The 14381-nt window shown below is 51.6% G+C and overlaps 5 protein-coding genes across 5 annotated transcripts; 1 reads left to right on the top strand and 4 right to left on the bottom strand.

The window, feature by feature from the left end:
- Positions 1–213, bottom strand: NEUTE1DRAFT_140663 (uncharacterized protein; the record flags this gene model as incomplete). Its single annotated transcript, XM_009856011.1, has 2 exons — positions 1–24; positions 76–213. The coding sequence occupies 2 exons, from the start codon at positions 211–213 to the stop codon at positions 1–3; spliced, it is 162 nt and encodes a 53-aa protein (XP_009854313.1).
- A 55-nt stretch (positions 214–268) lies between these two features.
- On the bottom strand, positions 269–1275 carry NEUTE1DRAFT_48591 (uncharacterized protein; the record flags this gene model as incomplete). The annotated part of the gene is made up of 3 exons (XM_009855515.1): positions 269–570; positions 766–832; positions 1216–1275. The coding sequence occupies 3 exons, from the start codon at positions 1273–1275 to the stop codon at positions 269–271; spliced, it is 429 nt and encodes a 142-aa protein (XP_009853817.1).
- A 4458-nt stretch (positions 1276–5733) lies between these two features.
- NEUTE1DRAFT_49514 (uncharacterized protein) lies at positions 5734–6084 on the bottom strand (the record flags this gene model as incomplete). Its single annotated transcript, XM_009855566.1, has 1 exon — positions 5734–6084. A coding segment is annotated over one exon (351 nt), but the record flags the coding sequence as incomplete, so codon positions are not given.
- A 4997-nt stretch (positions 6085–11081) lies between these two features.
- NEUTE1DRAFT_112864 (uncharacterized protein) lies at positions 11082–11942 on the bottom strand (the record flags this gene model as incomplete). Its single annotated transcript, XM_009856012.1, has 3 exons — positions 11082–11317; positions 11493–11683; positions 11830–11942. The coding sequence occupies 3 exons, from the start codon at positions 11940–11942 to the stop codon at positions 11082–11084; spliced, it is 540 nt and encodes a 179-aa protein (XP_009854314.1).
- A 1065-nt stretch (positions 11943–13007) lies between these two features.
- On the top strand, positions 13008–13752 carry NEUTE1DRAFT_103802 (uncharacterized protein; the record flags this gene model as incomplete). Its single annotated transcript, XM_009856013.1, has 2 exons — positions 13008–13028; positions 13102–13752. The coding sequence occupies 2 exons, from the start codon at positions 13008–13010 to the stop codon at positions 13750–13752; spliced, it is 672 nt and encodes a 223-aa protein (XP_009854315.1).
- Between the last annotated feature and the right edge of the window lie 629 nt (positions 13753–14381).

A 14381-nucleotide genomic window follows, 5' to 3' on the forward strand; every position in this document is an offset into this window, starting at 1 on the left:
TCATACGTCCGAGTGAGGAGGTTGCTTGTTGAGTCAGTCCGCCGGTGGAGTGCAAGCAGAACTCGGGAGTCGCACCCTCAAGGTGCCATGCCAATACCGCCATGCCGCTGTGCCGCCGTGCCAATGCCATGGGTTCCCTTCCCGATCCACAGAAGGAGTCAGGATGACGCCCAAGTTGTAGCCAGTTCGCGCCCACGGGATAGTCGACGACATTGTGTTCGAAGGCGCTTGTGCGAATGCTACCCGTCGTCGTCGTCGTCGTTCACCGCTAAAGACGGAAGCAAGCGAACCGGGCGCTGTAGGCGGCCAGGGTTCGAAATGCGTAAAGGCTACACGTATTCTGGAAGACCGCCTCCTCAAACTCCGCTATGCTAGTGGGAAGCGTGTCGCATGTGAAGCTAAATCTGTGGAGAAGTTCGTCTTCGGAGTATCCGTAGAATCCAATCGCTGTTCTGGTGAAAGATTTCATTTCCGATCCCAAAGATGGCGCTGTGTGGTGTTGTACAAGGGTCTTCTCGTATGGACATGTGTGGGCGTGTGGAATCGGGTCTGGTTGGGCCATCCCCGAGACTCGCCAACTAGGTAAATCTCGTCGTCAATGAAGCCTGTAGCTTGAGTCAATGGCGGAGGGCGGCCTCTGAGTCCAGTAAAATATTCCAAGGCAAACAAGGTACACTGAACGTATATTGGATACGAGAATCCTCACTCGTTCCATTTTTCTCGTCGGGGCTCGAGTTAACGAATGCTCCGACTGTAAGTAGGTACCTAGTGGTCTGTCGTTAATCTTCGTGATCGTACAGTGGGGGTTGCCGCACTGCTCGCTGACTTTGCACTCCGAGTCCTACAGTACACACTGTATATCACTGCAGTGACGACTGGACAAGTCGACAGAACTTGGCTCCACTCAGCAGATCCGACGAGCTGGATCTAGGTAGGCACAAGCCACACAAGAACGTTGTGCAAGTCTTGTGTGGCAAGTGAAGCTGCACAGCCACCCCCGGACGCACCCTCCGCGGAAACGTTCCTAGTTCTGGAACTCCAATTGTCCGATGTCCGACGACACCTTGTCAACGACATTTTGAGGAACCAAATGCAAATGGTTCTCGACTCACCCATCCTTGCGCTCGGGAGCACACGCCATCAAAGCGTTTTATATTACTGCAATTAGCCATTCATGAACATATTTTTGTCCCTTACTTCTTGTTAACGACACACCTTCTGGCCCATTCTTCTGTGGCCACTTGGCCGCTCTTCTTGCCTTCCCTTATTCGCCATTGGTAAAGCCGAAGCCGTATACTCATATCACGAGGCCTCCAATCTCTCAACGGCAGCGGCGACTGGATACATCTAGTCGGCCCCCTCGGCACTTTGGCGAACCAAGAACCCAGACCCCGACCTGGATGGATGACCGGGCAGTGGCGTGGATGTGGAGCGTACGAGGCAGACAGGTGTTGTGTTTCTCCTACCAACTGGGCTTCCCATGTCTGTTATCGCCGAGTGGTGGTAATAGCCGCGTCTCAAGCACACAGTGGCTCATTGACACAAGCATGTGCCCAAAGAAATGAACTCGACCGGGGCTCAACCGGGCCTATCACGCCGTTTCAGCCTATGTGCCGCCGCTCGTTGATAATGGGAGATGAGACCGAACAGTTTAGCTCTCTGCCTTTCGCATCGTCCAACACCACCGTCTGACCAATGAGTCTCTCCTGCCCATCCTCAGCGAACATTCTCCGTCGCTTGAGGGTTCCGCTAGGGGTTTGCTAGTTCGGTACTGATGGGCAAGCCGCCCTCGTCATCATTGTCCCTGGAAATACCACCCTGGGGTGTCTATCGTCACCCAGGTAACAATAGTATGTCCCGTGGCCAAGGAGTTGCCGCAGCTCGTTCCTGCGTTCTTACCGAGTTAGTCTCCTGTAATTGGAAGCTTGGTGGCTGATGGACAACTGGCCCTATGCGTGGTGCTGTCATTACTTCGACGATACTGGGCGGCCTGTTTGTGCTGGCTGCTTTGCATCGTATGGGAAGCCATGATATCCGCTCCTGTTGTCGAAAGCGGCGGCCGAGTGGCGTCATTACGCGTTTCTTCGACCTATCCCAGTCGAGAGAACACTGCAAGATACCCATACCCATTCCTCTTTTCCTTCGAGTGTTGAGGTAACCAGGCATTCTGGTGTTCCATTCCATAAACTGCTCGATCTCTTCCACAATTCGTTCGGCCCCGGTATGCGTGCTTTAGGTGTACGCTCACACCCGTCATCCCATAACTTCACAAATCCCAACAATGCTTCCGAGATCGTGCATAAGTATGGGTAAGCACATACCAGACGCCGTGGTACAAGGTCGGTAGCCTCATTTATTTACGGTCAACGAATATTCTTCATTGTTCTCAGCCTTCAAATTGTATGCCATACAGGTAGTTTACCTGCGATACTAGCAACCACGCAGCCGTCATCAAGCAGAGCAGTTCCGCTTCCAGAACACTCTTTGTTGGCTTGGCTCGATTCCCTTATATGTATTTAGAAGTGTCTTACATTACCGAAGTTTGTGTCCCCATCAACGCATGTACGCTGTCACCTTGTGGTCGAGGACAATGTGTGATCCATAATTATTTCCTTGGCAATTGTCATCAACATTTCCATTGACATTCTTAGGTATTCCGCGCGAGGGCTCCGGTGTGTAGCTGGTTCTGACATTCCTGAAACCTGTACTGTGACTTTCTCCAATACTACGAACCAACCCATCTTCAGTTGCCAGCCATATCACTACAATCCATTCGATCGTGGCCGCCTCTCAAACCCTGAGCAGCTTTTAGACTTCAGTCTCGTTCTCTGGATTGAAGGATGTTAGCACAAGTGCCTCTGATAGCACAGGCAGCAAAAGTTCCTCGAAAGTTCAAGTGGTTCAGATTGGTGGAAGTGATTTTTTACATTATTACATGTCCACATTGGATGTTCAGAGATTTCAATCATCATACTATAAGAACTTAACGAAACAGAGAGAAAAGCAGCCACTGTACCTGGTTATTAGCCATGCTCAAAGGGCAGAGTTCCCCAGAAGCAATCGTGGCACTGGCCCTCAACCCAACCCGCCTTCCATGCCGAACATTTTAGAATGACCTCAGATCACCGGTAATCTCGTCTCGAGTACGCAAGAGAACACAAGTGTTGCAACCTGCATCGTACGTCAGAGACAAGGAGGCTTCATCACAGGTCGCATCACCCTTCTTCGTCCTGTTACTTCCCCCAGAAAGATCACAACCCCCAGTGTTCCTGAGGTGGCAGCACCGAAAGAAAAGCGCAACCAACCCTGGTGCTGCACCTGAATAATCTCATCCCACGCACAATCTCAGCTCGACGATGCAAGTAGTCTTTCATCATTGATTGTGTTATCCGTCCCCTCATAGAACCACCCTCAGACCATTAGGCTGTACTGCTTGCTTCACCGAGATACCGCGTAACCGCCTCAGTTCATATACGTCGTCTTGGTCAGTCCCTCGTCGGTCGTCTTAGTGAACTCATCATCGGCGGCCCCCCGTCGTCATGAATCAAGGGAAGGAAATGAGGTGAGCGCGAACAAAAGAAAACGTGAAGTGTTACGGTCACGGGGGATCGTAACACGGGGACATGAAGCAAGCAGTACTGTGTGCCGGGGACGTGTACATGGAAGGGAGTGTTTCCCAGGCGCACCGAGGCACTGGTTCCAATTCCTACCCTATTCATGCGGCGACAAAGCGATCCGCCATGTTCACGTCACCCGGCGGTGCTTTGGAAATGCAAACGCAAAAGCCAGGCTGGGATCATCGTCAGGACACGGCAGCCCAACTACCCAACCTAGCTTCTTCCATGTTGAATGGGAAAACAAACTCTGAGCAACGTTAGCGTTTGTTAGGTAGGTAGGTATGAGGTAAAGGGAGCGAGAGCTTACCAAACAAGCAAAAGAGAAGACAGCAAGGAAAAGGAAGAGAAGACAACAAGAAAACGAAGGAAAAAGACAACAAGAAAACGGAAAAAGACAACAAGAAAACGAAGAAAAAAGACAGGCAGAGAAAGCGACAAAAGACAGCAAGGAAGAGACAGAAAAGACAACAAGAAAAAGAAAGAAAAGACAGAAAAAACAAAGGAGATGAGGAACACATGTACGAAGACCCCCAGTTGCGGACTGACATCCCCCAGCAGGTCACCGCGGAGAGGTGTCCAGGACGAACCCAGACAACCCCCCCGCAGCTTGGTTATGTTTGTCCACTTGGACGACAAAGTCAAACCGCCCGTCAGCTAGACCACTTGGTTTACCAGCCGCTTGGCTAGTGGTGCACTTGACACCAAGCATCATTCAGGAACCCGTCAGCCAGAGACACTTGTCTCTGCTGGCACTTGCCAGTGGCGCACTTGCTAACCAAACTTCACCCGGGGAACGAAATACAAGGGAAAAACCCGTCAGCTAGACCACTCGGCTTACCGCCACTTGACGGTGGTGCACTTGTCACCAAGCATCATTCGGGATAAAAGATAAAACCCTCCGCCAGAGGCACTTGCGACTGCTGGCACTTGCCAGTGGCGCACTCGCTAACCAAACTTCATCAGGGGAAGGGAATCGCGCACCGCGGAGAGGTGCCCAGGATGAACCCAGACAGCCTCCCCGCAGCCCCCTGATGTACAAGGACACCAAGAAACCACCCGTCAGCTAGACCACTCGGTTTACCACCACTTGGCAGTGGTGCACTTGTCACCAAGCATCATCCGGTAACTGAACCCTCGGCCAGAGGCACTTGCCTCTGCTGAGATGACACTTGTCAGAGCTCAGTGGCGCACTCGCTAACCAAACTTCACTGGAGAAAACACGAGGAAAACACCATAACCCCTCCGCCAGCCCACTCGGTTTACCGGCCTAGCCGGTGGTGCACTTGACACCAGACATCATCGGGGAAAAAAAAAAAAGGTCACAAGAAAAGATCGTAACCCGTCAACTAGACCACTCGGTTTACCGGCCTAGCCGGTGGTGCACTTGTCACCAAGTATCATTCGGAACAAAGGCCCTCGGCCACAGGCACTGCCTGTGCCATCACTTGATGGTGGCGCACTGGCAACCAAACTTCATCGGGCAGAACACAATAAGGAAAAGAAATACTGGTGCCCTCGGCCATAGGCACTGCCTATGCTGGAACTACCAGTGGCGCACTCGCAACCAAACTTCATCGGGCAGAAAAGAGAACGTTGAAGATGAAACATGGGGTGAAGAAACAGAGATGAAGGAGGCACAACAGGAAGAAGAGACATGCAATGAAGAGGAAACATGAGATAAGTATGAGTCGCGACCATGAGACCAAACAAGAAGGAGACAAGATATGAAAACTGACAAACATGAAAGGGACAAAGACAAAAAGAAACGAACACACACACCTAGAATCCCCCAGTTCCGACCACGGGGAGATGCCCAGGAACACAAGTGAACCCGGACAGCCTCCCCGCAGTGCACAATGTCCACCACCTTCCAAACTCTCCCGTCAGAATGACAATGTCAGATATGATCCTTCAGGTTTCAGGTCATGTAAAATGAAGACGCTGTGTTTTCATCACTCGGGAAGATCAAGAAAGAAGATCCGCCAACCCCACAAACGCAGCCGTTGACGACCGCGGAGAGGTGCCCAGGAAAACACAAGTGTGAACCCAGACAACCTCCCCGCAGCCCCTCGATGTTCAAGAGCCACCAAGAACACCGAGGAACCGCCCCCCTCAGTCATGTCCCGTCCAGATTGACAATGACAAGAGGAGGACCCCCAGAAACCCACTGCCCACTGTATATGTCTGTTGTGTCGACCGGACTGGACTGCCAGCGCCACCTGGCGCCGGTGATGTGTCTTGAAAACCCGCCCAAGGAGCAAGCTCCCCTGTACCCCCCAGCAGGTTGCCAAGCTGCTGAAGGCCCGCCCACAGAATGTGTTTTCAAGATGTTGTGTGTTGGTGATGTCGAGTGTTGATGTGTTAGTGTTAGATGATGCCCACCCAGGAGGTTGCCAAGCTCCCCCCCAAGTGCCGAAGCACAAGGAGTCCCACCGCGCATCATGAGAATGTGTTGTGAGAAGTCCTGATCGATGTTGATGGTTAGCTGAAGCACATTGATGGAGATGACTGAAACGAACTTACCATGTGTGAGTGAAGATGATGAAAAACGAAAGATGAGGAGATGGAGCAGACGATGTTGATGATGGATGACTGAAGACAGCGAAATTAGCGACGGTCGCGACGATGGATCGAAGATGATGAACAGATGATGTTGATGTGAGCCTCAGATATATGTGCTAGGTTTTGTTCGTCACGGGCGCGATGGCCTTGGAACAACATGACAATGGCTTTTATATCATCATTGGCAACATGGTGATGCGCAAGTGAAGCAAAGGAAGGATGGCTTACCAGTGTTGATGATGAAGGAAGATGGAGAAGGAGGAAGACGATTATGACAAAGGAAGAAGGTGATGAAGAAGGAGGAAGATGATGATGGAGGAAGATGATGATGAAGGAAGATGATGATGAAGGTGAGGTGTGATGGAAGAAGAAAAAGAAGAAAATATTGTGCGTGTGTGTGAAGGAAAAAGAAGAAAACGCGACAAGTGCGGGGTGAAGAAGATGGAGAGTACAAGAAGAAGAAGATGGAGAGTACAAGAGGAAGAAGATGGGGAGTACAGGAAGAAGATGAAGATGAAGAATGGAAGACAAGATAGGAGAAGAGAAGAAGAAGGAGGGGAATGGAAGGTGAGAAATGGAAGTAGAGAAGAAGAGGAAGTGGAGGTTTGGGCGAGGAAGAGTTCAGGGAAGAGAGGAGGAGGAGGAAGTCCGTCAGAGGGAGGGCTTAAATAGAGGACGAGGCTGGCCACAGCTCCTCGTCTGAACTTCTATTGGTCGAGAGCAGGCTATTGTTGAAGGTTGAGCGACAGGAAAACAGGGTGGAGCAGCCGGGAGTGACTGTCAAGGGCCGTTTGGACCTGACGAAGACGTAGTTGACGGCCCGGAGGCGGGAGAGCGCAGGTGAATGTGGCAGGTTGACGAGTTCAGATGACCCCCGAGGGCGTGCCCGGGCCAGCCAGGGCCAGCCAGGGCGGCAGGGAAGGGCAGGATGGGAAGGTGAGGGAGCTGTGATGGCCGGATGGCTTCAGTAGACGAGGAGCGCCGTTGCCCAGGATGACGGCGACGGCATCGTATTGATGCTTAGATAAGTATAATCTAGTTAGTTGTAGTCAGATGTTGAATCATCAACTTCCTGTGCCTTGCGCTCGTCGACGCCGACGTCGTGGTGAACTGCGAACCTTCGATAGCCTCGTCACCTCCGGAAAGGCCAGCGAATGGTTCCATCCAGGTTCATCACGCGCACTCGCAAAGGTCCAAACCATGCCAATACTTCGTGGATCACTATAGCAACTGATTCACTGCTTCAAGCATGTAGTGATCTTTGGCCAGTTGTTATCACCATTCACAGAGACTAGAGGCCACCATGACACGCAAGTTCTACGATACGATCTTGCGCGGGGCGCGACAGACACATCGAGCAAGAACACCAGGAGCACGGAAACACGATCGTCTTTCGAGCTTAAAGATACAACGGATTCTAAGTCGAAGATAGACCTCAAGCAGGTACTAGAAGTTGGAACACTCTAGATCATGAGCGACACTCACTTCCATTTCACGCACAACAGCATCACAAACACCAAACTCCGCAGTAGTACGAGACTCGTTTAATCATCAGCGGTCACTCCGGTGATAGAACGTTACAATCATGACCAAAGGAGCTAATCTAAAGACTCGCGCTCTAAACATAATCAACACTCTTCAACGACTTGCGACCGACGGCAGGTTGATCGCTGGCGCGTTCAAACCCCGCCATTCACGCCAGCAGCGATGGCGAATACTTGGTTTCCTTCCCTACTCGCGCTCATTTGGAGCATGAACTTCAGGTAACCAACCGAGTCCAGTACATTGTAAGCTGACAGCTTCTATCAACTCTTTCTACCATCTCCAGAAGAACACTTGACCAGACTTCTGTCAATCAACATTTACTTTCTTGTATGTGAACGTCGTTTACTAACGTGTTGGCTGTTCGTTGCCTGTTTGAAGGCCATCCACCGGCGAATACACTCCAGCGAGTCGATACCTCCATCTCTAGAGGTAGCCAACGTTCACTCTACCGAGAACTCGCCTTTGACAAAGGACCGCAAAGACTCGACACTCAAACCGCGAACTACCACGACGGCTCATAAGAACAAAGCGCTACAGGTCCACAAACACCTCGATCCTACCTCTATTCGAGCGATGACCAGCTTGACAATCCCCTCAAGCGTGGCGGGCGAACCTCCAATATCAAACACAAAACACCCAGGACCCGTGACAAGGACCGCCTCGTACAAGACACAACACCTCAAAATGCAAGAAACTAGCATCACATCTTTTGCGTTCGATATAATAGAAACACGATCGGAACTCTCAGCTGGTGATGGAGCCGATACAAAAGCAACGCGATCGAAGATCAGAGTAGGAGAAGTGTCATGGACTGGGCTGGGCTGGCACGCGACTGGAGTACGGGTTGAGTTGAGACCTACCTCCAACTAGGTACATTCGATAAACAAGGCCATAACGAAGATCTGTAGAGGTAAGCAGTGGAATAGAGTAAGAGTCAACGTTGAGAGTCCCTCACTCGATCCCATAAATTCACACGGTTGTTGTTCTCCTTTCTCGGTATCTTCATCTGCTACCTGCTCGGCTTCGATGATTTTGTCGTCCAGAAACACTCGTCTCCCGACCCCTGATACCCTCGCCTCCAACCTCCGTGTCCATGCCCAAAGTTAATACCTAGACCTCCCAAAACCGTGCCCTCGTCCTTCCTTCCTCTCTTGTATTCTCGAACCCACGTCAAGAGTGAACCAGAAACATGCCCCTGACACCGTAAACAAAACGTTTGCCAAGACAGATTGCTCACCAATTTGCTTTGATCTGTGATTGTCGATGCAGGGGGTTGGCCAATGGCCTGAAGCCCACTGGAGCTTCCGGCGCCACCAAAATTAAGGGTCCAGTCTTGAGGTGGTGTCGGCGCTTGCCAAGCATGGAACAGGGGTGGTTTGTTGACATCGTTCAGGGGTCGACCACTGGAAGATGGAGGACGACGGCGGCATGATTCTGCCAGTAATGCCTTCAAAAGAAGGTAACATGGACGTGCCAAAATGGACCAGGCCGCTCTTAAAAAGGCATATTCGACTCTCGATGGATGTGTCGCTGTTGAGCAGCAACGGCGGTCGATGGTCGGTGACTCGATGGTGTGGTTCCTTTGTTGATGCAGGTACGGCAGGCCGAGCCACGATACCCTTGTTCACAAACCCAAATCCAACGACAGGGTACATGTCATCAATGACAGAATGCCTTGAACGATGTAAAGACAGCCCCAGTATATGGTACAAAGAGTAAAAATCGATCGAGTTATGGAACGATTTCCAGAGACTTTGTTGAAGGCACCTCTAGGTATCTAAGGTAGAGGTAGTATGATGATACCAGCGTCGTCAAAGGGCAAAGGTTGAGCAAGGAATATCGAGGAGAAAGGGACAGGAAGCATTCTGCGCAGTGACATGCTTTGTTTTGATGCAAGGAGCACTGATCGGCATTGCGGCATGAACGATGCTTTGGTGGTGGTCGTGCTGTCTGCTTTGGGGTACTGTTTGGAAACAATGGAAGGGATCAGTGCTCGGTCACTCCTGGCCGGATAAACTGCGCAAAAGGGCTAATGCTTACCTACCTTCTCGCCGGTCGTGACGTCAACAATCTTATCGCCGTCAACAGCGACCTCTCTGTTTCTGATGCGGCGCATAAGACCAAGACTCGGAGAAACTCGACTGAAGTGCACTGAATCGAGTCGCAAGGTCGAGATGGGACGTCAAAGGTCCAGAAAAGGGCTGCCTGTATTGTTGTGGGGAGCGCGGCATTCAGGTTCACAGCAGCACATATGGGCTGGTCATTGCAGAATTGCTCGACAGTTGGGTCGGGGACATGCAGCACCGTTCGAGAAGCATACAGGCATTCTGCATTGACGAACCGATTGCAAGCTTGTTAAAGAATTGCATCTCTGCTTTTGCTACACTCCGCGTGCTGCGCTTTCCCCCCCTTTTCCTGCTCAGTCGTTTCCCTCACTATCGAGAGGACTTCCAATCCTCGATCTCCAGATCAAATGGGTCCGGAATGACTATGATGTGACAAGTTCGCCCTTTCCCTTTCTTGCTTTAAATCCATTTACGGCAAGGTTTTCAGTATCGGTTATCAAACAAAATCGCCCAACGAAGAGAATGCCCTTGTTGTCGGTAGGTGATTTTGAGTTCGGAGAGGTGGTTGTGGGGCACTGTTCTACTATTGATCTGTTTTGTGGTCACGGCTTGTGCTTGTCGATGACCCTTCGCGGAAAGAGAGCTTCGAAGGCCGCTTCCGGTGATGCTTGAGGAGGGACCGAGACCTGTGATCGGGCGGATGGAGTGCGGCGGCCGGTTTGTTCGACGGGAAGAGACGCGCGATCTTTTGGAGGAGCGAGATCGTTTACCAACGATGATGATTTCAACCGCTGAACTACCAGACTCCCGTTAGATGGACCACTTGAGACATGTTACCCCCACGGGATGCAAACCTACCTACCTAGGTGAAGACCCTTTTGTTGTGGATTCACAGCAGGTCAAGCTTGTCGCGGGCTACAATGAGCTTCTCGCCTGCATAGCGCTCACGCATGTTGTCGAGACAGTAGCCGCCACGAGTGGAGAGAACAAGTTCGAGTTTGATTGGTTATGTTCCCCGAAGTCCTTGTCGCAGAAGACGACTGGATTGTTATGCTCGTCAATAAGTCGTACCGAGTACTGCTTCGCGAGCTGGCATTGCTGGTCTGTGTGAACGGCGAGAGGTCAGGTGCGGCATGGAGTCTCTGGAGTTGGAGTCGGATCCGAGTCCAGCCTGTACTACAACTTGAACGGAATCTGGAGCAGGAGCCGGAGCCGAGGCTAATTATGCTGAAGCCGGTCTTAGAACGAGTGGGCGTATCGAAGGATGATCGGAATCATCGGTATCTCAAGTTCAGTAACCAAGAAGAGAGGACTGGAGATCACGGTGAAGGCGCTGGTGCTGAGTGTGGGCAAGTCTGTTTCCGAGGGCGAGCAGGGAAACTTGGAGGACGAGCAGGGGAACTTCAAGGACAAAACCAGATTGGGTGGGTAGAGGGGTAGCCTTCAGTTGTCCCTCCTTACCTGTCGCTGATGGGGAGCTACTGGAGGTATGCCAGTGAAGCTTCAACGGTGCGGCACCTTGGAGAACTGGCTTTCAGGTTGCTATTACTGTGGAGCTTACACGGCGTTGCCTGGAGGAACTAGGACAAACGACAGAACCAGACCGTTACCTTGGCATCGCTCCGAGCTGGCAAGTGGAAGTCAAGTGGAAGGCAGGAAAGCTGAGGAATTCACGGTCTGGATCCTTGACTCCACTGCGTACCTATATCTGAAGTTCCTTCCCACGCCATCAATATTTGCGTCAAGGACCGTGCACCATGACGAGGTACAGCCGTCTCCTGTGTCAGATTCTTGCCGATACTTTCACACCACGAGGTTGACCGGCGGTGGGAGCACATCTTGGCCACCAGCAGGTTGAACTTGAAGGTTGAAAACAAGTTGCGTTTTGTGAAGCTGTGTAAACCTAGAGGTAGGTAACCAGGCAGAGGAAAGCCTTGGCACAGAGGTGTGTACCTCATTTCCCTCTGTCTCTCAAAAATCAAGAGTTGCTACTGTGCTCTTTCGCACGTCAAAAGCTGCTGGACATGGATACCACTCACAACACCATGCTACTGTAGAGGTAGGTGAATAAGATAACAATGCCTGGGGCAGAAGAGATACCTCTAGGTGGAAGAACCACATTCTCCGAATCGAACAATGGTCCCAAGTTCATTTTGGTCCTATGTATCTTGCAGAGGGGCCCCCTCGTTTGCTGCCAGGACTGGAATTTCCATCACAAATATGCCTTCCCTATTGTACTATGTACCACTTAAGTTGGGTGTTAATCACAAAATAAGACGGCAGTCCCAGGCTGACAGTGTTGAAATCATGATAGGAAACCTTGTGCTGGAAACACCTTTGAGCACTTAATTTCGAGTCACAAGTGTTGGTGAAGTACCGGCCCAGACATACATCTACGTCATGAAAGGTTGATTCAACTGATCACCGACAGGTAGAGGTATTTTACAACAAATCTTCTTTCTCGTCTTCCATTGATTTCTTCGAGCTTTCTGTTTGTCTTCTTGTGGAACATATCTCGTGGACATCGCAAAAATCCTTACAGTGTGATGAAGCTTGGGATAGAGATGACAGCTGATTTGGTCGGATAATACAACTGGATGTGTCACGTCCTGGGCTCAAGTACCAACCTCATATCATCCGGTCTCCCTTATTCCTCCCTGAGCTGGATGATAATGCTTTGAAGGACTCGAGCAGAATTTTGCAAACACGGATGGTACCTGCCATCCAGAGCGTGAAAGCCAGGCTCTCAGTATTGAGTGCCAGTTCCCAAGAAAGTACTCGAGTACCCCAAGCTGCCAGCTGCCTGGCAATACCTGAGCAAGCTGGCTCCTTCCGTTTTTATCTTAAGATTGAAGAACTGCACTCGAGTTGCTCATCTCGTCTCTGCCTGATGACGAAGACAAGTGAAGTGAATGGCCCTACCCAACAAACGAGTTGAACAACTTGAGCCGCCCACAAATTTGGTTTCTTTAAAAAGGCCCCCCCTCTTGTGTTCTCTCCCCGTTCTCATTTCTCTTCCTTCGAAAAACAATCAAACACATCAACCACCATCACCAGTGCCTCTTTGGCACAACTGCAACCATCAAACCTTCGTCGGTAAGGCTTCTTCCTGCGCGTTTACTGTGACGCTTCACATATCTAACACAGTTACTGTTCATGATCAGAGGTCTTCATTACCAAGTTGTCCTTGGTTGCGCCATCATCCAGCGCCGCCAAAATGAACCAAACTGGAATGGAGGCAAGTGATCAAAATCCATTTCTGAACCTTGAGGGAAGTCAAGAATCTGTGCTGACATGGAACCTTCCATCAGCGCCGTATCTACAGCCATCGCGAGATGGTGGCCGCCGCCGGCCTGGTCCTCCTCAGACAAGGAGGCCACGACGAGCCAACACCGCCGGCTGGCCCCGGCCCCAACCTGCCCGCTAGACCAGCGCCTGCTACCGCTGCAGCGGTGCGCCGCCCTGCCCCTGGCGAGGGAAGCCTCCCTGCGAGGCCACGCACACCAGAGGGTGGATGGCGTTCGGCCACCCCCGCCAACAACACCTCGGCGAGGAGAAGAAGAAGTGGCGGCAACCACCGCCAGCAGACTGGCCGCCACCACCACCACCACCACCCACACCATCAGCAGCAGCAGCAGCAGCAGCAGCAGCAGCAGCAGCAACAGAACCGTCCTGGTTCGGGCTCGGTGGTGCCCTACCAGCATACCACCACCACCACAACCACTACCACTGCGGTTCCTACCCCTCCCCCCTTCTCTAACCGCCCTCCTCCCCATATCCCTCCCATGGGATATTATGGCTATCAACAGCCGGCGTGGCAGCAGCCACAGCAACTGCAACCTCCCCGCCCTGGCCCTCGCGGGACCTCGGGTCGAGAGCCCCTTGACGAGGAGAATATCGTCCCGCCGCCGCCGTGGCGCGCTGATAACAGCCGTCGCTCTAGCAACAGCCGTCGCTGGTGAGCGGTGGGCGGTGGTGGCCGTGGCGGTCCCATGCTCCGGGGTGACGACGACAACGACGAAGGCGGCCTACCAGTGCTATCGTTGCTGGTACGATTGTGTTCTTGGGTTTGGGTTCAAAGTCGGGCCGGTGGGAGAGGGAGAGCCGGCGGACGTGGAGGAGCCAATCTTGCATGCATTGGAGGTAGCTTCAAGATCAAGGAGTCCCAACATAATGCCTACAGGTATTCTTCGCTTCGTCTTTTGTGTTATTCTTGTGCATTAGTATATTTCGGCGTTGAACGCCTTCAGCCAACTACGACAGCTGATCAATATCGCTGATCGACATCTTAATTCTTCAACCTCACACTTCTCACCTTGATATTTCATTGTCTGGTCCAGTGAATGACATTCGCCCACAAGTGATTTCTTCGAAATATTGCCAGCTACAATACATACGGTGTTTCTTTGCTTCGGTAGAATCCTCTACATCCCTTTGTCTCCAACGTGAGAAGTGCTCCCAACACCTGATCGTTGTCTCGTTGTCTCGCGAGAATTAAGGTTGGCTCGACTCTGATCATGGGACACAAAACTGCCCACTAGTGGGTCAATACACAGACGAGACACTCGCTCATATTTTCAACAACCGAACC

The sequence above is a fragment of the Neurospora tetrasperma genome (assembly GCF_000213175.1).
Source record: "Neurospora tetrasperma FGSC 2508 unplaced genomic scaffold NEUTE1scaffold_6, whole genome shotgun sequence".
NCBI lineage: Eukaryota > Fungi > Ascomycota > Sordariomycetes > Sordariales > Sordariaceae > Neurospora > Neurospora tetrasperma.